The following is a 23,562-nucleotide window of genomic DNA, read 5'->3' on the forward strand; positions in this document are numbered from 1 at the left end:
AAGGGGTCAATTTATAGAATAGTTGCAACAATGAATTAATAGAGTGTAGTAATGTGTAAATTCAAGAAAATGTTCAAAAACATTATATTTGAAAGATACAAAATATGTGATCAGCACTGAGAAATGACTGACATGATAGAAATGATGTTTCTTGATTATATTTGTGTTTCTATGTTTTATCTGCTTCTGACTCATGAGGTTGTGTTTTTTAATTATATTTTGTTTTATTGTTTTGTTTCACTGATATTTGGGTTATTTGGGGAATGCTTTGTTAAGTATTAAGGATAGGCACAATAAGCTTTGGCTTCTACCTACACCTTTTTTTTCAGTTCGAGAATATCATGTGTGATTATATTGTTTTATTTTTGATATTATGATTTCGTACTATTTAACTTTCACAATTGTATGGTCAATCTGTTGTATTGTATTGACCGGGGGGAAATAAATAAATAAATAAAAACTGAATAATTGAGTTTGTGAATTTAAAGAAAACGCTTTAACCTCAAACTAAGTTAAAGGCCAAAATGAGCAGCAGGAACTGCAAATACTGACAGGAACCAGAAGTAACTGATGAACAAAGCGCAGAAACATAGAAAATATGTACAGGAGGCCATTTGGCCCTTTGAGCCAGCACCACCATTCATTGTGATCATGGCTGATCATCTACAATCAGTAACTTATGCCTGCCTTCTCCCCATATCCTTTGATTCCACTAGCCCTTAGAGCTCTATCTAACTCTCTTTTAAATTCATCCAGTGAATTGGCCTTCACTGCCTTCCGTGGCAGAGAATTCTACAAATTCGCAACTCTCTGGGTGAATTTAAAAGGAAGTAATTGTTTCCATTTAAAATCTCATGCCTGCAAGTAAATTCAGAAACTTGGAGAATCTCAGTTATAAACCAAAACAAATGCCTTAACTAGCTGGCTGTGTAGAAGTGGTTGGATGAAGTTTCCAAAGGCACATGGTCCTGCTAAATTTGAAAAGGCATTCTGCACAGCAACCCATTTGAGCTACAGATAGAACTCTTGCAGCATCTGAAATTTGCTGGCCAGCTTCAGGAAGAATCACTGCCAAGCCTCTCTCTCTCTCTCTCTCTAGGCAAACAGATCAAGTCTTAACTCACCTACTCCAATGCCATCTTTCACCAGCACAGTACTGTGCTGTTCCCAGCAACTGCGGCAGAATGTATGATGGCAGGGTAAGGACATTAAGTTCTCCTTCCGGACATTCTGCAGGCACACGCCGCAAGGATGAGAAGAATGAATAAACGTCTGAAACAAATCAAACACACAAACTGAGTTGGGCTCAGACCTTTACCATGATTGCTCATAACAATTCAAAGCAATGCAAAGATATCAAAACAATTCAAAGCTAGGCTACATGCACTTACATTTTTTATTGTTTTTGGCTGGACCCTGGCTTCCACGAGAAGCTGAGTTGGGTTAGATTTATGCCTGAAAGAACAAAAGAATGAGAATGAAACTCAAATGACACCTCAGCCTATCTTACATCTGCTTTTTAAATTCTTTAAAGGAAAGTTGGAATCTGAAGTTAAAGTAAAGAGTGGTGATATATTGGAGAACTGGAGGATATACATAAGAGAAAGGATTACATTTATCGCATGACATGAAGTGGGGTGGAAGGAAGCCTGCATAGGAAAAACATGTGCAGATCACCCGAGAGGCTGATAATTCTACTATAACACGTTTCCAAAACATAAATTGAATATAATGCAAGTGATGCATTAAGGAGCACCATTTGTATAATACTGTGCCAAAATGTTTATTTTATTTATTTATTTTTTAAAAATTTTTTATTAAAAGCATATGTACAAATCGAAATTTAAAAAAAAACACATTTGTTACAAAGTTCTTACATAGCTTCAATTTTTAAATTTTTGAAGAGAGAAAGTAAAAATAAAAATATAAAACTATAAACTTGGGAAGAGAGAGTAAGAGGGTTAAAAAAAAAAAAAAGGATCTAACAATAAAAATTAACGGGAGTAGATCCGGGAGACAAAAACCACAGCTGTACATCCAACCCCCAACTCAAGTTTCAACTTTTTATTTATTTTTATTTTTTTTTTTTAAATTTTAGTCCTGTGGCAAACCCATTTACTTTTCTAAAAATTCAATAAATGGAGACCATATTTTTAAAAATAACTCAGGTTTGTCGATTAAGGCAAACCTTATTTTTTCCAAATGCAGGGTCTCTGTCATTTCCATAGTCCACATTTTAATTGTGGGGGTTATTGGTTTTTTCCAAAATTTTAGTATTAGTTTTTTCGCAGTTATTAGACTGTAATCAAGAAAATGTACCTGACTTACTGTAAAATTTGTAGTATGTTCTGATAATCCTAATATAATTAATTTTGGGTCCATATCTAATTTTTTATTAATAACTTTAGAAACTATTTTAAAAATCTCCAACCAGAAGTTTTGCATTTTTATACAAGTTACGAAAATATGAGTTAAATTAGCTTCTTGAAATTGACATTTATCACACATAGGAGAGATACTAGGAAAAATCCTATTTAATTTCGTCTTCGAATAATGTAATCTATGTATTATTTTAAATTGTATTAAGGAATGTCTAGTATTCAATGAACATTGATGTATATGTTGTAAACTTTCATCCCATATATCTTGCATTATAAATTGATTCAATTCGTCCTCCCATGCTCGTCTATAAGATTCTGATGACGGAATGTCAATGTCAAGGAGAATATTGTAAATAAAAGATATTAATTTATTTGAGTTATGTCGATTCAGGCATACATCAAGTGTTTCTGGACCTCTAAACTTATATTCTTGCATGTGTGATTTTACATAATCTCTAAGTTGTAAATATCTAAAATAATTATTAACATGTAATCCGTACTTCTGCTGTAACTCCTGAAACGAAAGAAAAGTTCCCTTATGATAAAGATCTCCCACCCTTTTGATTCCATAACTTTTCCATTGAGCAAAGCCTCTATCTAAGACAGACGGTTTAAAAGAAGGATTATTCGCAATAGGAAGGAAAACAGATAATTTACTCAATTTTAACGTAAGCTTTAATTGTTTCCAGGTACGGATAACACTATGTATAATGGGATTACCTCCATATGTTTTTTTATTTAAATTTATTGGAGCTAAGAGGATCGCACCAATATCGAATGGTAAACAATCCTCTTTCTCCATCTTTAACCAATCCGGTTGTTGATCAGAATCATCCAACCAGCAGGTTATATTTTTAATATTAACCGCCCAATAATAAAATAAAAAGTTAGGTAAAGCAATTCCTCCATTAATTTTAGACTTACATAAGTGTCTTTTATTTATTCTATGAGTCTTGTAGTCCCAAATAAAATTAGTAACAATTGAATCAATTTTAAAAAAAAACTTTTTTGGAAGGTAGATCGGAATTGCTTGAAATAAGTATAGTAGCTGTGGAAGAAAGATCATCTTTATAGCATTACTACGACCAACTAATGATATAGGAAGTGTTTTCCAAAATTGGATATTTCTGTGTAATTTAGCAAGTAAAGGAGGAAAATTTGATTTAAATAAAGAAGTATATTTCCTAGTCACGTAAATTCCAAGATATTTAAACTTTTCATAGGCAATTTTAAAAGGAAATTGTTGAAGTATGGCCGGATTATGCTCCATTATTGGCATAATTTCACTTTTATACCAGTTAATTCTATAACCTGAAAATGAACCAAATTGAGTTATGAGATTTAATAAATTCGGAATGCTAATTTCTGGCTTTGTAATATATATTAATACATCATCCGCATATAAAGAAATTTTATTGGTTGTATGTTTAGTGTTGTAGCCATAAATATCTGAATTTGATCTAATACTCTCAGCAAGTGGTTCTATAATAAGGGCAAATAAAAGTGGTGATAGTGGACATCCTTGTCTACAACCCCTAGCTAAATGAAATTTAGATGACAGCATTTGATTAGTTAATATTCTAGCTGTTGGGGATGTATATAAAAGTTTCACCCATGCACAAAAATTTTCACCTAGTTGAAATGTTTCCATCACTGAGAAAAGATAGGGCCATTCTACTTGATCAAATGCTTTTTCAGCATCTAGCGAGATGATTGCTAAATCTTCATTTAATAGTCTATTTGAATAAATTATATTAAACAAGCGTCTCAAGTTGAAAAATGAATATCGTTTGGCTATAAAGCCTGATTGATCGGGGTGTATCAATTTGTCTATAACTAGACTTAATCTCTGAGCTAAGATTTTCGCTAATATTTTCTGATCAGTATTTAAAAGAGCTATCGCCCTATACGAACCAGGGTCTTCAGAATCCTTATCTTTTTTAGGAATGAGGATTATTGTTGATTCAGTCAGAGTTTGTGGCAATCTCTGTTGTTTAAAGGCGTGACTATATACAGTTTGCAAACGTGGAGAGATCAAACCACTGAATTTTTTATAAAATTCATTATTTAAGCCATCAGGGCCAGGAGTCTTCCCATTTTTCATGGATTTAATAGTCCCTTCAACGTCTTTCATAGTTATTTCTGCGGCCAAAATGTTTATTACATGATTTTGATCTACAATGATATACAAGCACAACACAAAGTGTTGGACGAACTCAGCGGGTCAGGGTGCAGCTGTGGAGTGAATGGTCAGGTAAGGCCATAAGACATAGGAGCAGAATTAGGCCATTCAGCCCTTCAAGTCTGCTCCGCCATTCAATCATGGTTGATCTATTTTTCCTTCTCAACCCTATTCCCCTGCCTTTTCACCGTAACCTTACTAATCAAGAACCTGTCAATCTCTGTTTTAAAACACCCAATGGCCTTCACAGCCATCCGTGGCAATGTATTCCACAGATTCACCATCCACTGGCTAAATAAATTCCCCCACAAACGTAATAACGTACCTCTCCATTAATATTCAATTCCCCCAATTAGGTTTTACCCTCCGTTATTGTACCTTCATCCTTCCCACTGCGTTTTCCCAACTTACAAATAAACTCTTGTATGGTTGGAGATATTCTTTCTGGAGTAACAAGAAACAGCATGCACCAAAATAGTCGCTAAAAGAGAGGGGTTTCGTCATTTACTACAAAGTCACCTATAAGGCAAATTTAACACTGTCGAACATAATCATCACGAGGTATTTCTTAATATTAACTCGCATTAGGAGTTCTTTCTTAGATGAGAATGTGAACAGATTGTGAACAAGTCAGAGTAGTCAACATTAAATATTTTCAGCAAACAAAATTAAATAAAAAGCGAAAGAAGATCAGGTTATCATTGAAACATACCTCACTCTCAGTAAAAAGTATTAGAGAAACGGTCTTTCTTACCTTTCTGAAATATCAGAGGACTTCCAATGGAAGTTAACTAAAATAAGCTTGGCTACAGATGGTTGTACCTAAAAATAAACAGAAGTGAACAACTAAATAACTGAGTAAATGTAAATAGGCTAGTTGGTGATTAACTGAAAACATATCAAGTCTAACAATACAATAAGTTTCAAAGCAAACCTCCAGATTTTTCATGATTATAATAGGAAACAAGGTGAAAGGACCAACTTGCCACCGTATTTGAACATTCTTCATTAAATACTATTGAGTGATTGCGCGGCAGGTGAGGTCATGGCCCCTGACCCGTACTGTTGCCACGCAACGCCTACTGGAGGGCACGCCGAGCACCGCAGTTCAATGTTGCGGCTGCACTTTGCTGCAGCTCGGCTTCACCCGGCTTCTCCCATCAGCACGTCTCCGGTTCCCTCCCGGCGCTCCGAGCGTCCCGACACCTCTCCCCATGCCTGCGCTCCTCGAGGCACGGCGCCCCTGCTCCACGCCTCGCTTCTTGCGGTTCTTCGGCCCCTCGCCACTCGTGCCGGCCCTCCAGCCCTTCTCCTCTCTCGCCCTCTCCGTCAGCAGGGGTCCGTTTTCCACTTGGCCGGCACAACACCTCGAGGCTGGGACCGCCGGGCAGAGCCGTGGCCTGGTCCTCCGCCTATTGCCTTGGCTCCCAGCGCCCGGCCCAGCTCTCGCTGCTGCTCAGCCTCCGATCGGCCTCTCCCCTGCTCCTTCCTCTTCTTCGGGCTCGATACTCTGCTACTCGTCTTGGCAGCCCTTATCCCAGCTCCTCTTCCTTCGCCGGATCCTCCAGCTTCTCTCTAGTTTTTTACAGCACAAAAATTGGTCTTTTGGCGGCTTTTTAAAGGTAAGAATGTACCTGCTGCATGTATTGGTAGTGTATGCCGTAAGCTGTCATGCCCTCCAGATGGCTTGAGCGACTCCATGCCTCATGCACGTTGACCTCACGACCTTACGCGCAATCACCAAATACCCCCATAATACTAACAAAGTTAGCATAATCCCAATTGCAAGAAAACATTTGTGTTTATTTTGTTCCTTTCCAGTTCTTTGCAGAGCAAGGGAAATAGCGAAGTACATTTTAGTCATAGAGCATGGAAACAAACCCTGTGGCCCAACTTGTCAATGCTTAGCAGGTTTTATTTACTTGCATTTGGCCCACATCCCTCTTTCCTATCCAAAATGTTTGAATCACAATCATTGTTGTAATGTAGTAAAGGCTGCTAACAAATTTCTCACATATAGTAAAGCAACAGTAGTCAGATAATCTGATTTTAGGATAGTGGAATGTCTTCCTAAATCAAACTACGCAGTTAACTCTTTTTTTTTTAGTTTAGAGATACAGCGTGGAAACAGGTCCTTCAACCCATTGAGTCCGTGCCAACCAACGATCACCCCTACACTATTGATGTTATTCCAGTTTCGCATCCAAAACACTGTAGGCTAATTGGCTTCTGTAAATTATCCTCAAACTCGCAAATCTTTAGAATGTGAAATAAAACTAGAGTACCCGGAGGAATCCCATGCAGTCACATGGAGAACGTGCACACTCCACGCAGACAGCACTGGTAGCAACAACTGCTGCTCCACTGTGTCGCTCTTTTGAAGATTTCCAAGCGTATACCAATTTATGGATTGGTTTTAATAGATGCTGAAAGGATCTGAATGCCAATTAATAATTGTCTCTACAGAATCCAAGTCCAAACATAATTATTCAGGCTGGTGCAAAGAAAAGGTCATACAAATGGTTTTAAATTTACTGGATGAGCTACATTCTCAGCAGCAGATTGCCAGCTCATTTATTAAAAATAATTTGACATTCAAATGCCACGATAACCCACAAGAGGAGTGTGTAACATCATGAGGGGAAAAGACAGGGTGGATGCACAGTTGTTTTACTCAAAGTAGGGGAATCAAGAACCAGAGGACATTGGTTCAAATGAGAGGGGAAAGATTTAACAGGAACCTGAGGGGCAACTATTTCACTCGGAGGGTGGAGGGTATATGGAACAAGCTGTCTGGGGAAATAGTTGGGGCATGTACAATGTCATTTAAAAGACAATTGGATCTGAATGCCAATTCATAATTGTCTCTACAAAATCCAAGTCCAAACAGAATTATTCAGGCTGGTGCAAAGAAAAAGTCATTCAATTTTTTTTAATTTACTGGATGGGCTCCATGCTTAGCAGTACAGGGATAAGAAAGGTTTAGAGGGATATGGGCAAGATGCAGGCAAATGGGACTTGTGTAAATACAACCTCTGTGTCGGCATGGACAAGTTGTGTGTCGGGCTCGTTTCTGCGCTGTGTGATTCAGAGTATTTGCCTTTCAGTAAAGTGGTTAGATTTGGAAATAATGCAAGGACAGGCTCCCCAAAGTATTGATCAGCAATCTGTAGCACGATTGAAGCTGGTACTATGTTTGCAAAATAGCAGCATATTTTATTCTTTAAGACAACGTCGGGAGTAAAACATGAATGTGAATAAACATAATTTGTAGTGGAATTATGAAGAAAAGACACAAAAGTGCTTGGAAAAGGGAAACCAAGCCCGAAGGTACCTTACCAAGCGGCCGCTAAACTTAAAAGAGAGAAATGAAGAATGTGCAGAAACTCATTTTGTTCAAGGGCCATGCACTATACAATAGATGCAACTTGCAGAAAAGTCAAGTCTCAACTTTATCAGTAAACACAAACAAAAGCTGCACGAGGTTCAGTTTTTTATGTAGTTAAAAAGAATTAGTGCAGTTTTCGACAATATAGAATATGAGTTTGCAGCTGCAATCTAAAACCTGCTTCAAACTAATCTACTGGTTTAATTTATCTTCTATGGAGTAAAAGATAGGACTATTGCAAAATTAATGAAAATAGAAACCAATCACTTCTGCTTGCAAAGTAAATCCCATCTGAAATTTCAGTGCTGTTTCAGACCATTCAAGAGGCAATGGATACGATCTTTGACTATCAAATTCCGAAAGTGTACCTGAAAATCACATGGGGACAAAGAGGCAGTACCTAACTGTGTCATTCACGTAAAACCAGAACAATTATTATGCCCCCCAAAAAACAACATGTGAAACAATCTCCCAAAGTAGGTGAAAGATCTGCAGTCCGGTCACATCCAACAATTTTCCTCGATTTATTATTATTAGAATTACATTTTTTTTCTGTAATGCCACCTCATAGCTCTGAGGGCAGCCAGTTTGAGTAATTAATCTATTTTTGCAACAATGAACAGCAAGCAGGAGAGATGCAAATGCTGGACGACCTCACAGTCTGAAGAAGGGTCACCTATCCACGTTCTCCAGGAAACATCACCTATCCAAGTTCTCCAGGGATGCTGCCTGACCCACTAAGTTACTCTGTCCCTTCATCAACATTCAAATTTAACTGGTTATCACTCCACTGATGCTGCCCGACTGTGCGTCCAGCAATTTCACATTTATTTCAGATTTGTTTCTGCATATTTGTCTTGTTCAGTTGTCTATTTTGGACCTATCATCATTTGATTTTACAAATTCAGAATTTTGATGTTCAAAATTCAGAATTTTACATCAAAATTCATAATGCAACTTTTCAGCAAAAAAAAGTATGCACGCCAAATGCGCGTCCACGGTGCGCTACATTCATGTGTGAAAAACGACTATTATTTCCAACAGTCTGTTATTCTTGGACTACATGTACAATGTCAGGCCTATCATGAGTATATTTTGCTATTTATAGAAAGGTTATTGAACAGAAATACCTTTTACAACACAAAGAAAAAATTGTTTTGTTTGTTTTTTTCTATTTTGCTTTTTCCTTACACAAAATGTATGATTAAGTTATGAACAAAGCGTTTCATTTCAAACTGCACATACCTAACTTCATTGAAGACATACTTGCTCCAGTGGTCTTCAACAGCACATCACAACAGTCCATGTCCCCACCACCCTCCCCCCCACTCTACCCCCACTCCCGACACCCCCCACTTTCCCCCCGACTCCCGCCCTCCCCCCACTCCTGCTTACCCCTCTACTCCCCTCCCCCCTTTCCCCCTCACTCCCACCCTCCACTCCCCTTCCCCCCTCCCACCCCTCCCTCCCTTCCTTCCTCCACCCATCCGACCCCCACTCCCCCCCTCCCCTGCACCCCATCCCTTCTCAACATCAACGGGCCTCGCGCTATGCAGCGAGGCAAGTCGGGGCCAGCGGCGAGGTGAGACCGGGCCAACAGCGAAGCGAGGCCAGCAGCAAGGCGAGTCGAGGCCAGCGGCAAGGTGAGGCGAGCCCAGCGGCGAGTCGGGGCCAGCGGCGAGGCGAGGCGGGCCCAGCGGCGAGGCGAGGCATGTGTTTTGCGGAAAAATGTGAGGTGAAATCGGAATGGCGGAAATGAAATAAGAAAGCGGAAACTTTCCGCCAAATTTGAAAGGGTTGGGAGGTCTGCTATTTTTTTTAAGATAACATGAGAGCAAGAAAACACAAATGAAGGAGCGCAGAAAGAAGAATTTATAAAGCACTACTCACATCAAACCATTTTATTCCTTTCACACCTTTGTAGTGTTTACAATACTGAAGCCAACAATTCAAGCTCATAAGCGAGAACAGTATCTACACTTCACAGAAAGTTCTGTCACCTTTCTTCACCAAACAGTATCAACATTTCCTTCTAATCCTTTCACCTTCCAATGTTAATCCAGATTTCCAAATGCATTTATGCCATTCATCTTAACTCCCTATGCTGTCAATCCAACTGCACTCAGTGTTATACATAGTTAGGTCTCACAGGAAACAATAAAATCTCTTTACACTTGCGATGTAGGCTATGGATTTAAATGTTAGCTGATTCAAGCAATATTATGGGACCATTTATGTTCATTTAACTTAGTAGCAAGCTGGCTTTACATCCAAGTAGTTTTTGGATACGCGGATTTGCAGGGAATGGAGAGATATGCATCATGCACAAGTAGAGATTAGTTTATTTTGGTATCAAGTTCGGCATGAACATTATAAGCTGAAGGGTCTATTCCTGTGCTGTACATTTCTATATTCAAAGCTTACTTCTGTGCCTCGCTCCTGCTCTCAATTCAACATACAACACGATTTCACTAAATAGCAACTGACAGCTTTGCCTGCCAAACACAGTGAATAATAGTTGCTCCTTCTGCAGAGCTGAGCTAATTCAGTAAATGGCGACACACGAATTTCCGCACTCTATGCCCCAGTGTCACTTCACATAACACATTTATCAAACGGGGCAGTGGCTTAGGGAGCCACCTCTGCCCTCAGATGTGTGTGAGTTTTCTTGATAATAAAACACTTGCATGATAAATGTTAATACAAAAACAAGTGCTAAACAAGAATTCATCAGTTTTGCTCCCTTAAACATTTTAAATTCTCCACTTACTTTTGCTCCAATGCAGAAGTGTGTTCACCAGTAATCTTACCTCAACTCCTCTTTAATTCAATGATATGCTTCCCTTCAATAATACGTGAGCACTATTCAGTAATACACAAGTGAATGGTAGGGCTCTGGGGAGTGTTAGAGCGGAGTGATCTAGGAATGCAGGTACATAATTAGGATGGTCATAAAGGCTTTTGGCACATTGGCCTTCATCAGTCAGAGTATTGGGTATAGAAGTTGGGAGGTCATGTTGCAGTTAAACAAGTCGCTGGTGAGGCCGCATTTAGAATATTGTGTTCAGTTCTGGGCACAATGTTGTAGGAAAGATGTTGTCAAGCTGGAAAGGGTACAGAGAAGATTTACAAGGATGTTGCCAAGACTCAAGGGCATGAGCTATAGGGAGAGGTTGAGTCGGCTGGGACTCTATTCCTTGCAGTGCAGGAGGATGAGGGGTGATCTTATCAAGGTGCATAAAATCATGTGAGGAATAAATTAGGTAGATGCACAGAGTCTCTTGCCCAGAGTAGACAAATTGAGGATGTGTTGGATGGTGTGGGCAAGTTGGGCCAAAGGGCCTGTTTCCACACTGCCTGACTCTATGGGTCTATAACTCCAATATGGAATGTGACAGCGAACTGGCTTTCACACCAACAATTGCTTTCAAAATGTTACATTCTGGTATTAAAGAATCAAAATCTTCCTCAATTGAATATTTCCAAGACCCAAGCATTATTTTTGGTCCATGCATAAACGTTGCTCATCAACCATCAAATCTACCTAATCTCTGTCCCGAGTTCAAAGTTAAACAAGAAAGTTTGCAATCTTGGTGCTATATTTGATCATGAGCTATTGTCATACCTACTTCCAGCTCGATAATGGTACTCGATTTCAGTGCGGAAACAGGCCCTTTGGCCCAACTTGCGCATGCCCGGCGGCCAACATGTCTCAACTACACTAGTCCCACCTGCCTGCTTTTGATCCATATCCGTCCAAACCTGTCCTATCCATGTACCTATCCAAATGTTTCTTAAATGTTGGGATAGTCCCAGCCTCAATTACCTCCTCTGGCAGCTTGTTCCTTATTCCCACCACCCTTTGTGCATCCTTCCACAATTGTCAGTGGACTATCACCAAAGAAAGAAATACACAGCACAGAAATAGGCCCTTTGGTTCATTACAATATTCCAGATGACGAATTGTATTTCCTTGCTTTTGAATTTCACTGCACTATACATAAAGTTACATAACTAAAAAATCCAACCACTTGAATATTGTGTGAACTCTCTCTTCCCATTATTTTCAAAGTCATACAATTCTCTCTATTGCCTCTATTCTTTCCACAAAAATGCACTAACACACACTTCCCACTGTTACATTTCTTCACATGCACCCACTTCTCCCGCCTATCTCCTTCCACCTTTGTTCCTTGCTCTGGCTTCACAAATCGCACCACTTCTATCCTTATCTCACACGTTTTGTCTTTTCATCTCTGGCCTTAGTCCAACAATTTGCCTATCAACCCCACCTATCTACCTCCCCCCCACCTGAATCCCACTAATCACTTGTGCAAGGAAGAACGGCAGATACTAGTTTAAACCGAAGACTGACACAAAAAGCTGGAGTAACTTGACTCTGGTCCGAAGAAGGGTCTCGACCGGAAACATCACCTATTCCTTTTCTCCAGAGATGCTGCCTGACCCGTTGAGTTACTCCAGCACTTTGTGTCTTTCAAAATATATTGTACCAGTCTCTTTACTTTCCCTTAATGTGTATTTCTGTTCTCCCCACATTGACAGTGTTTCCAAGTTTTGTTATTACAGTCATAGTCATAGAGTGATACAGTGTGGAAACAGGTCCTTCGGCCCAACTCGCCCACACCGGTGGCCAACAATTTCCCAGTTACACTATTCCCACTTGCCTGCGGGAGCTTGGTCTATATCCCTCCCAACCTGTCTAACTGTTACTTAAACAATGGGATAGTCCCAGCCTCAACTATCTCCTCAGGCAGCTTGTTCCATGCACCCATCACCCTTTGTGTGAAAAAGTCACCCCTCGGATTCCTATTAAATCTTTTCCCCTTCACCTTGAACCTCTGTCCTCTGGTCCTCAATTCCCCTACTCTGGGCAAAAGACTATGTACATCTACCCGATCTAATCCTCTCATGATTTTGTATACCTTTATAAGATCTCCCCTCATCCTCCTGCGCTCCATGGAATAGAGACCCAGTCTACTCAACCTCTCCTGATAGCTCACACCCTCTCGTCCTGGCAACATCCTCGTAAATCTTTTCTGAGCCCTTTCAAGCTTGACAATATCTTTCCTATAACATGGTGCCCAGAGCTGAACACAATATTCTAAATGCGGTCTCATCAACGTCTTATACAATTGCAACATGACCTCCCAACTTCTATACTCATTACTCTGACTGATGAAAGGCAAATTGTCAAAGGCTTTCTGACCACCTTATCTCCCTGCAACTCGACCTTCAAGGAACCATGCACCTGTACTCCTAGATCCCTCTGCTCTACAATATAACCAGAGGCCTACCATTTACTGTGTAGGTCCTGCCCTTGTTGGACGTCCCAAAATGCAACACCTCACACTTTTCTGTATTAAATTCCATCAACCATTCCTCTGCCCACCTGGCCAATCGAACCAGATCCTGCTGCAATATTTCACAACAATCTTCACTATCTGCAAAACCACTAACTTTTGTATCATCGGCAAACTTGCTAATCTTGCCCTTTATGCTCTCATCCACATCATTGATGAGGATGACAAGCGGTAACGAGCCCAGCACCAAACCATGAGGTACTCCAGTCCGAGAAGCAACCTTCCCCAATCACTCTTTGCTTCCTTCCATGGAGCCAATTTGCTATCCATTCAGCTATCTCTCTTTGGATCCCATACGATCTAACCTTCCAAAGCAGCCTACCATGCGGAACCTTGTTGAACGCCTTACTGAAGTCCATGTACACAACATCTACAGCTCTGCCCTCATCAATCTTTTTGGTCACGTCTTCGAAAAAATCAATCAGATTTGTGAGACACGACCTCCCACGTATAAAACCATGCTGACTATCCCTAATCAGCCCTTGCCCATCCAAATGCCAATATAACCTGTCCCTCACCAACTACAGATGTTAAGCTCACCGGCCTATAGTCCCCAGCATTTTCCCTGCAACCCTTCTTGAAAAGAGGCACAGTATTTGCCACCCTCCAGTCTTCCGACACCTCTCCTGTATTTAAGGCCGATTCGTAAATTTCAACCAGGGCTCCCGCAATTTCCACTCTAGTTTCCCGCAATGTCCTCGGATACAAATTACAAAATTCACCAGCACTTACATTTTGAAAAAGGGACTGACAAATGTTCAGTCTGAGTTTTGCCATGATCACTTCATAATATCCATGATCAGAACAGTTCAATTGCAGAAGCAAATTACAACACGACTTGACATAGTAACAAAAACTAAAGTTGTTAGGAGATACAAGGAACTGCAGATGCTGGCTTACAAAAAAAGACAAAGTGCTGAAGTAAATAAATGGATCAGGCAGCATCGCTGGAGAGCATGGATAGGGCACCAGACTATACAAGTGGAAAGCTGGACCAAAAATCACGATGGACAACTGGCAGGAATAGCCAGTCCTCAAACAGGCTCAACCTCGTTGGCAAATTATCCAAACTCCAGAAGCCTGTGATATGCCGAGACAACACAACAGCTCCACAAGCTCAAGCTGAGCCTCACTGCAACAGTAGAGACCGCTGCAGACAGATGGGTGGGAAATGGGAAGGCAAATACATGATCCAGCCTACTTGTCACTGCAAACCCACCAACATGGTTAATTCTGAACTCAGTTAAGGCTTTGACTGATGTGGCCAGCATAATATGCACCACAGATGCCAGACTCCAACAAACTAAACATACTTCCAACGTCATTAATCAGAAAATCCTGTCATTACGGCAGCAGATAGAGTATTGGGTATCCTGTGGTAAGTGACTCGTCGCCTGACCCATGAAAGCTATTAAAAGGCACAAGAGTGTGATTAAATATTCTTCAATCTCTAGCAAGTTTAACAATCCTCACTTAGCTGAAACAGGCTGAAAAAAATTCTCAGTTAAAATCTACACTCCACCCTTACACTCAAGACCCAATTCTAATTTGTATTGACAATGCTTCTGCTTCTCCCTCTTGGATTTATGAAAGAAAAATAACATTTAACAAATCTGGTGGAGTTTACGTTTTCAGTTGAATACACGAGGGCATACCAGTTCATGAGGTGCATTTGGACTTGCAAAAACTCTGATAAAGTACTACCTAAAAATCTAGTTAAAGAAATATTTCAAAGCGGAATGAGGATTGGTTCACAGATGGAGCACAGTAAGGCACACGTCATTTTCCACTGTGCTGGGCTGGTGGAGCACTGGGGCCCCCATTGCTCATAATTTATAGCAAATGACTTGAATGAGACAAAGTGCACTCAATACACTTGCTGATGGTGCAAAGCTGAGTGACAGTGAGTGGAAGGTGGAGGTTTTCAATAATATAGACAGGTCACGTGAACGGGTGTAGACATTGCTGATCAGTGCAATGTAGGAAAATGTGAGTGTATCACTTTACAGAATTTAACAGAAAGGCCAAGTATTTCATAAAGAGTGACAGATTGAACAGTAGTGGTATTCAGATGGGACTGCACACCCTTGCACATGAATCACAGCAAGTTAAGGTGCCAGAACAGCAAACAATCTGGAATGCAAATGGTCAACTAGGACACTCTTTTTAGTTTTAGTTTACTTTAGAGATACAGCGTAGAAATAGGCACTTTGGCCCACCGTCCAAACCAACCATCAATCACCTGCACACTACCTTCATGTTATCCCACCTCTGCATCCTGCACACTGGGGGCAATTTACAGAGACCAATTCACCTAGAGATTTGGAATGTAGGAGAAAACCGGAGCACCCAGAGAAACCCCACAGACAAATAGCACTTGTAATCAGAATTGAACCAGGGTGTCTGGCGCTGTGAAGCAGCAGCTCTACCACTGCGCCACTGTGCCGCCCATTGCAAGAGGATTTGAGCAGAAATGTAAGAGCTTCTTACCAGGATTATGGAGGGCCTGTTTAGACCACCACCTGTTCTGTGTAATTAATATCCCTACCAAATCAATGCATATGCAATTTATTGCAAGACAAAGTACAACAAAGATTCATCGGATTGATTCAGCATGAGGGGAATTGTCCAGTGGGGAGACAATACAAATTGGGCCTACACTTTCCAGAGTATTGAAGGACGATGGATCACCTCAACAAAATTTCTTTCAGAACTTGACAGGATAGATGCTGGGATGATGTTTCCCCTTGGCTTGGGCATCCAGAATTAGGAATCAAAGCCTTAAAATAATCATCCAGGACTGACACAATATGAAATATTTTCACTCAAAGGTTAGTGAATCTTTGCAATTTCATTCACAAGACAACTGTGGAAGTTCAGGTGCTAAGTATATTTGAGACATAGATCAGTATTTTTTGGATTCAGAGGAAGGAATATGTAGGACCAGAAATGGCACTGAAGTAAAAGATCATATTGAATTGTAGAGTAGGTGAAAGGTACTGAATTGCCCCCTGCCCTGACTGATTATGTTCTCTCTTCTTATTGTCTTTTACTTGTTTGTGCCTTGAAGAATGTGCATAATTTAAGTACAATTTATGCCTTAGTGTTGTGTGCTGTTGCAAACAAGATTTTCATTGTACCTGGATCTCACCTTACTGTGCACATGACGAAAAATGCAAATTGTCTTGAAACTATCAATGAATATGATGGGAACACAATAATCTTAAGAGCTTGATAATTGGACTGAGTGCAATTTAAAGCATTTGAGTGTGAAGAAGCGTCTCGACCCGAAACGTCACCCATTCCTTCTCTCATGAGATACACCCTGACCCGCTGTGATACCTTTGATTTGTACCAGCATCTGCAGTTATTTTCCTACACAATTTAAAGCAAGGATCATGCAAATTACAGGAGGATTTGACTCGAGGTCCTCACTGATTTCCAACATAATAATGGAATACAAGACAAACAAATTAGTTCAAACATTAACAGAACAAAATAAATTATGCTGGCTAAAATAAGAATTTACACTGTTGCAAAAAAACAGAATTTGAAAATGCACTAAATCACTCAAAAAAATTTGAGATTAACTTTCATCAGTAATTTACAACTTTCCAGAATAGCTGTTAAACTTTGAAACAAAACAAATAGCAGAACCGATCAGGACTTTTTTGATTGAATTTACAGAAAATGCAGTGGAATCCGAATAGCAAAACATAGAATTAATATTTGCTGAGAGACAAAATTAAAAGAAAACGCAAAAAACAATCACCATTGTATGAAAATGAATCTTGCTTTGATCCATTCAAGCACAAAGCACCAGTCACTGGCTATTTGATCTCATCTCAAAATAATAATCATCCATCCGTCCTATAAGAAAAGTGATAGTTATCTGATTTCAATTCATACCCTCAGCTTGGGAAATGGGTGCTATTGAGTATCAATGTCAGCAGGAACGATGAAACTATTGATTGCTACAAGAAGTCAGTGGATTCATGAATGTCCTTTGGATAGGATATTCATGAGAATCCTTTGTGGAAGAAATTCTACTATCCCTATAGTGTCTGAGCTGACTGTTACTCCAAGCCTAAGAGTCCCGACCCAAAACGTCGCTCATCCTTTTTCTCTTGAGATGCTGCCTAGCCCGCAAAGATACTCCAGCATTTTGTTTCTATCTTCGGAAAAAACTGGCATCTGCAGTTCCTTTCCACACTACCAATGTGGTTGACGTTTGTCTTGTCCTGTTTAATTTTAGCTTAGTGTATTATTATGTGTACGAAGACACAAGGAAAAGCTTTGTTTTGCATATTTAGTTTATTGTAACTGGGAAGCAGTGAAGCTTGCTCTCCAGTCAAATCACACCACGAGTACAATCATACACAAGTAAAACATTGGAACAATTGTAGTGGTGAACAGATCCTCTACTGGGACTGCTCGCAAAGAGGTGGCATATTCTAGCACCATTGTGCATCCTTCAAATCTCAAGTTTCTGCAGTCTGATCTTGATCCAAGGAGATATGCATTTGTTAATTGAAGGCCCAGAGTCCTGTTGGCACTAGATTGATGATGCAAGGGTTGGCCTGACCCAGTGCGATGATGCTATCTGTTCTGTCCGTAGCCGTCCTGGTTCTCTGCAGCGTCTGCAGGCTGCGCTCGATCTGCTCACTCGCTAAGCTGCTGCAGAGCCTCCAGCGGTCGTTTCATCCCCCCCATTCCAGCACCATAGCTTGCATGTCAAATTTCACTCATTCCACGTGATGTTTTTTTTAAAGAGATAAAGCAAGAAAACAGGCCCTTTGGCTGACCTAGTCTGAGCCGACCAGCAATTACCTGTACACGAGTTCTATCCTACACACTAGGGGTAATTTCAGGGAAGCCAATTAGTCTTTGGAATGCGAGAGAAAATCGGAGCACCCAGAAATCCATGTGGTTACAGGGGGAACGTACAAACTCCGTACCGACAACACCCATAGTCAGGATTGAATCAGAGTCTCTGGCCCTAAAAGGTAGCAATTCCACCACTGGGAACCTAATTTCAACTCTGGAGAGGACTCAAACCAATTGCCTTCTCCTATCTCTTTCTCGCCCACCCTATGTCACGTACAATAGCATAACAATTCCAATGCCTTACCTTTAAAGTGTCCGCCAATAAGTCAACTTGTTGATTTAGTACATTCTCTGACTCCTTATATGAGAGACAAGTGAACTGGTATTCTTCTGGATCAAAGGCGTCTGCGCCTTGCTGTTCCACATCGTTCGCTACCCCATCGTAATAGTCACGCATATCTCCCTGGTCCTCTTCCGAGTCTTCATTATAGTCATCACTACTGTCAGAACTCTGGCTATTCATATCCACCGACATGCTCAAGAGTGTTCGAATTCGTCACAAATTTTACGATATCCAAAAGCAAAATGCTTTATTTACAAATTGTCCACGGTCTCTCCCAATCTTCATCGGTTGTTTGATTAGCTGAAAAAGAGAAACAAACTCCGAATAGTATAAACAAAAGTGAGGTGCCAATAACCAAATACTTCTTAACATCTTTCCTCCTGTTCTGTAAAAATTACTTGTACCGAGGCACAATTCAACTAGATCCATTTATACTCTACACCCACATATGATCCAAAAATTAAATGAAATTTGCGAACTCAGTTTAATATCTTCATCATTCCCAGCAAGTTATTCAGTACATCGACAGCTGGCAAAACCCCAGAAAAATATTAATTCTGCAAGAATACTCCACTCTCTCTGAAATTTGTTGAAACTTTTTTTTGGGTTTAAACCTGAAACAAGGCGGCCATTTGGAAAGCCAGTACTAGAACTGCAATACCAACATGGTGCTGCACGGCAGGAAAGACCTGCAGATGCTGGTTTAAATCGAAGGTAGACACAAAATGCTGGAGTAACCTTCATCCTGTATCTGTACACAGTGGCAGCTTGATTATAATCAAGTATAGTCTTTCCGCTGACTGGTTAACAAGCAACAAACGCTTTTCACTATACCTTGCTACACATGACAATCAACTAAACTGCTGCTTAACCCCGAGTAGTAATACTTGGAGGCACTTGAAGGGCATTGGAAGAAAATAAATTCTTTAACTCTTTAAATGAGTGGTTACCAACAAGAACTATCAGTGGAATGAGAGCTATGGCTTTTCCATAACTCAATTCTAAACCATCAAATGCAGTCCATTCGCTTTTAAGCTGGTTCAGATCTAGCAGAAATACAGACCTGAAATCAAAGCTTCGATCCCAATGATGGGAAGTTCATAAAACGAAGAATAGGCAACAAACTGTTATTCCACTGGCTCATCAGCTGTCAGCAAGATATGGTTATATATTTTGCATGGGAGAGATAAGATACACAACTATACATGTTTCCTGTTCCTCTAAATTTACAAACCCATCACGAAAATGCTAAGTGTAAGGAAGCTACCAATCTTCATGCCGTAAAGGGAAGGAAAGAGAATCCCCAAAATGAACATCTTCTCAAAGCATCTGGCGACAAAACTAAAAGAACACAAGTGTGATATTCATAGTTCCTGGACAAAGATTGCAAAATACAAAAAAAACCCGCCCTTCTATCCATCTGGTCTTTATTGATATTTATCTCCACGTCACTCCCTCTTCATTTAATCCTACTTCCAGAAACGTCTCTCTGCCCAATGTAGACCCATCTTCCCTTCAACAGCATGTCTCTTCCCTGTCATTAACAAATCGCACATCAGAGCCAATTTCTTAGTAAAGTTTTTTCTTTAGAATTGCTTATGAGATTTATTGGTAATCCCTTTGTATTTATGAACTCATTTCAGACACTCAACAAGTGGAAACATCATTAAATTAATGATTTTAGTGCGTGTACGACAGTGCATCACCCTACTTGTTCTAAAAAGCGGTTCTCCTGACTAGAAGAGGAAATGGGAAAAACACAATTATTTAACAAACTATGACCATAATGTACAAAATCATTTTCAAAACAAAATGATTTTGTAACTCAAAGGGGAGAAACCATAATGAAGGGTTATCTGAACCTGAGGCTTAATTCTATCCAAACAGATTGGAGCTAGTCTGAAAAATGGCCAGCACATATGACCAACAAGCAAGATTTCCAACAATTACAAACTATACCAGCACTGCAAAGGATAACTTGCATCGTGTAGAATTATTTAATGATTTCAATGAAATTGCTGATGTTTATTAAGAAAAAGAGGAAGAGATTCTGATATGAAAAATTAGAATTCCAGTCTGAAGGGTCTCGACCCGAAACGTCACCCATTCCTTCTCTCCAGAGATGCTGCCTGTCCTGCTGAGTTATGCAGCATTTTGTGTCTACATACAAAATAAGTCAGTAATTCCACATTTAAGTTTCTTGCATCCAGAATTCAAGTCAAAAGCTGCTGCTCAGACATTTTTTAACAAAAGTCAGAAATTGCTGCAAATATTATTTCTAATCTGGTCACCAGAAAGGCATGTTTCAATGCAACCCAGGAAGGAATGTGTACAAATTATCCTTGCATTGACCTTGGCTGGGAATCTGCCAAAGCTCCAGTGCAGACATGGGGACTGGAGATAATTAAAAAATGTGCAAACATTAAGTTGAATTGTAACAGGGTAAAAAAAAGTTGGCTGCAGATGCAGGAAAAACACCAATAATTTGGCAACACATATTTTACCTCAGCGGATCACCAACCTTCTGAGCACATAATTCAAGACGAAAGTACTGCAGTAAACTGATGAAAAACCATCAACCCAAATCTTCATGTGCAGGGAGGAACTGCAGATGCTGATTTATACCAAAGATAGACACAAAGTGCAGGAATAACTCAGCGGGTCAGGCAGCATCTCTGGAGAAAAGGAATAAGTGACATTTTTGGGTCGGAACCCTTCTTCAGACTGAAAGTGTTGGGGGGGGGGGGGGAGGAGGGGGCTGAAGGTTGGAAAAGGCCAAAACAAATCAGGGGCGGCGATTGATGACCAAGCAATGGTGGACCCATTGTTGGCTGGGGGAGAGGCGATAACAAAGGGATACAGGGACGCGAACAGTGAAACTGGTGGGATGACTAAGGTGGGTATGGGGTTGGGGGTGGGAGAGGGATAGCATTAGAGAAATTAGAGAAATCATTGCTCATACTGCTGGGTTGAAAGTTTCCCAAATGAAATATGACCTGCTGTTCCTCCAATTTGTGTGTGACCTCACTCTGACAGTGGAGGCGGCCCAGGTCAGATGGGTCAGTATGGAAATGGGAAGAGGAATTGAAATGTTTGGCGACTGGGAGATTGCGTAGACTAAGGCAGACTGAGCGCGTGTTCAACGAAATGATCGCCAAGACTGCGCTTGGTCTCGCCGATAAATAGGAGGCCACACCCAGAACAATGGATACAGTAGTTGAGGATGGAGGAGATGCAAGTGAGCCTCTGCCTCACCTGAAAGAAACATTTCAAATCCCCCTTCAAGTTGTGCCCAGAGATATTGACGGTAGGTGATGACTGGTCTGATCTATTATTTGTCATGGGATTAATCATCTGAAGGTGTCAGAAACATGGCTTAGAGGAGTCGGGTCATGTACTGGGATCATATCATATCATATATATACAGCCGGAAACAGGCCTTTTCGGCCCACCAAGTCCGTGCCGCCCAGCGATCCCCGTACATTAACACTATCCTACACCCACTAGGGACAATTTTTACATTTACCCAGCCAATTAACCTACATACCAAGCAGAAACTGGAATTACGGCAGTCGCCACAGAGAACAGTGTAGTCACAAAAAGCGGGAGTAACTCAGCGGGTGAGAAAAGGAATAGGTGACCTTTCGGCTCGTGACCTTTCTTCAGACTGAAGAGTCTTTCTCAGCGAGTCTTTCTCAGTGCTGCTCTATGTGGTGCAGCTGTGGGCTCTGCATCTCCCAAGCCGCTTCACAGTTTACCTCAACATTACTTTTCCGTGAACGCAATCTCTGGAGAAAAGAGGGAAAAATGTATCTAACATGGTCCCCATTGCAAATGCTTCCAGTGTGTGCAGCTGAATCAAATTTTGCATAAACCCTGGACACCCACACACACAACGCGTTGAGGATCTACAAAGGATAGCTCTTATCATTTTATCACGGAAGTTTCATTTCAGCACAACTAAGCCACATAACAAAGCTTTAGGTTTATTATTGTCAGGCATACTGAGGTACAGTGAAAAACTTTAAGTGCAGTCCAATCAAATCAGATAATGCATCCATGAATACAATTAAGCCAAACTCAAGTACAAAAGGTAGAACAAAAGGAAAGATATAGAGTACAGAGGGCAGCATTGGTGAGATCACACTTGGAGTATTGTGTACAGTTCTGGTCATCCTGCTATAGGAAGGATGTGATTAAGCTGAAAAGGCTGAAGAAAAGATTAATCAGGATGTTACGAGGACGAGCGATGTGGAGAGGCCGAGACATTTTCCCCATGGAGCGTAGGAGGCCGAGGGTAACGTAGAGGAATGCAAAGTCACAAGAGGGAGAGATGAGTGGTCACGGCCATTTTCCCCAGGGTGAAGACATTTTACATTTTCAGCACAAAAGTATAATCCTTACGAACCCAATCAAAATTGAATCATGGTAAATAGTCATTCTAAAACTAGGATTGAAAATCTATTACCAAAGCAAAATACCCAAGAAAATGTTATACATCATTGCAGCACTTCATAAAGAAGCCCAAAACATTACTGGATCAGTTGATTTTTTTAAAACGGATATTAGCTTGAGGTTTTGCTGCATTCTCCCAAGAAGAGGAGTGAGAAGCAATGTTTGCAGTACTTCATCAAACCTTAAAACATCAAACTATTCGGCGCAATGTAGAAGGCCACGGACAGAAAATAAGTCTTAGAATAAAGCACTTTTGCTCTTACCCTACACAGAATGTGCTGAGTTAGAATAATTAATGATGTTGGGTCTTGCCACAGTAAATCCTTCTAGACTGTATTAATGCTGTTAATATTGTTTTGCTTGCTGCAGTTACAATGCTTAAGGCATCAGAAATACTAACGAGTATGTTGGATCTTTGGATAATAGCAATAATTTATTTCATCACAGGCCTTAATGGTCACACTACAACATTGGGTTTTATGGTTGGTATTTTTAAACCTAGCTTTGGTTCGCATTGGTACTACATTGTAATGCCTAGAATATTGTTTGCATTTCTGGTCACCATGCTAGAGAAAGGATGTGATTAAGCTGAGGAGTGTGCAGAA

The 23,562-nt window shown here is 40.4% G+C and overlaps 1 protein-coding gene across 1 annotated transcript in view; it reads right to left on the minus strand.

The window, feature by feature from the left end:
* Positions 1–23,562, minus strand: part of arih2 (ariadne homolog 2 (Drosophila)) — a 50,630-nt gene that overhangs the window by 24,702 nt on the left and 2,366 nt on the right. The window contains exons 2-5 of the mRNA XM_078414223.1: positions 18,464–18,802; positions 5,318–5,385; positions 1,392–1,455; positions 1,125–1,272 (exon numbers count right to left, since the gene is read on the minus strand). Coding sequence (XP_078270349.1) covers positions 1,125–1,272; positions 1,392–1,455; positions 5,318–5,385; positions 18,464–18,694 — 511 coding nt within the window. The 5' untranslated portion in view covers positions 18,695–18,802. The remainder of the gene's footprint in view (positions 1–1,124; positions 1,273–1,391; positions 1,456–5,317; positions 5,386–18,463; positions 18,803–23,562) is intronic.

This window comes from Rhinoraja longicauda, chromosome 17 (assembly GCF_053455715.1).
Source record: "Rhinoraja longicauda isolate Sanriku21f chromosome 17, sRhiLon1.1, whole genome shotgun sequence".
Taxonomy (NCBI): Eukaryota; Metazoa; Chordata; class Chondrichthyes; order Rajiformes; family Arhynchobatidae; genus Rhinoraja; species Rhinoraja longicauda.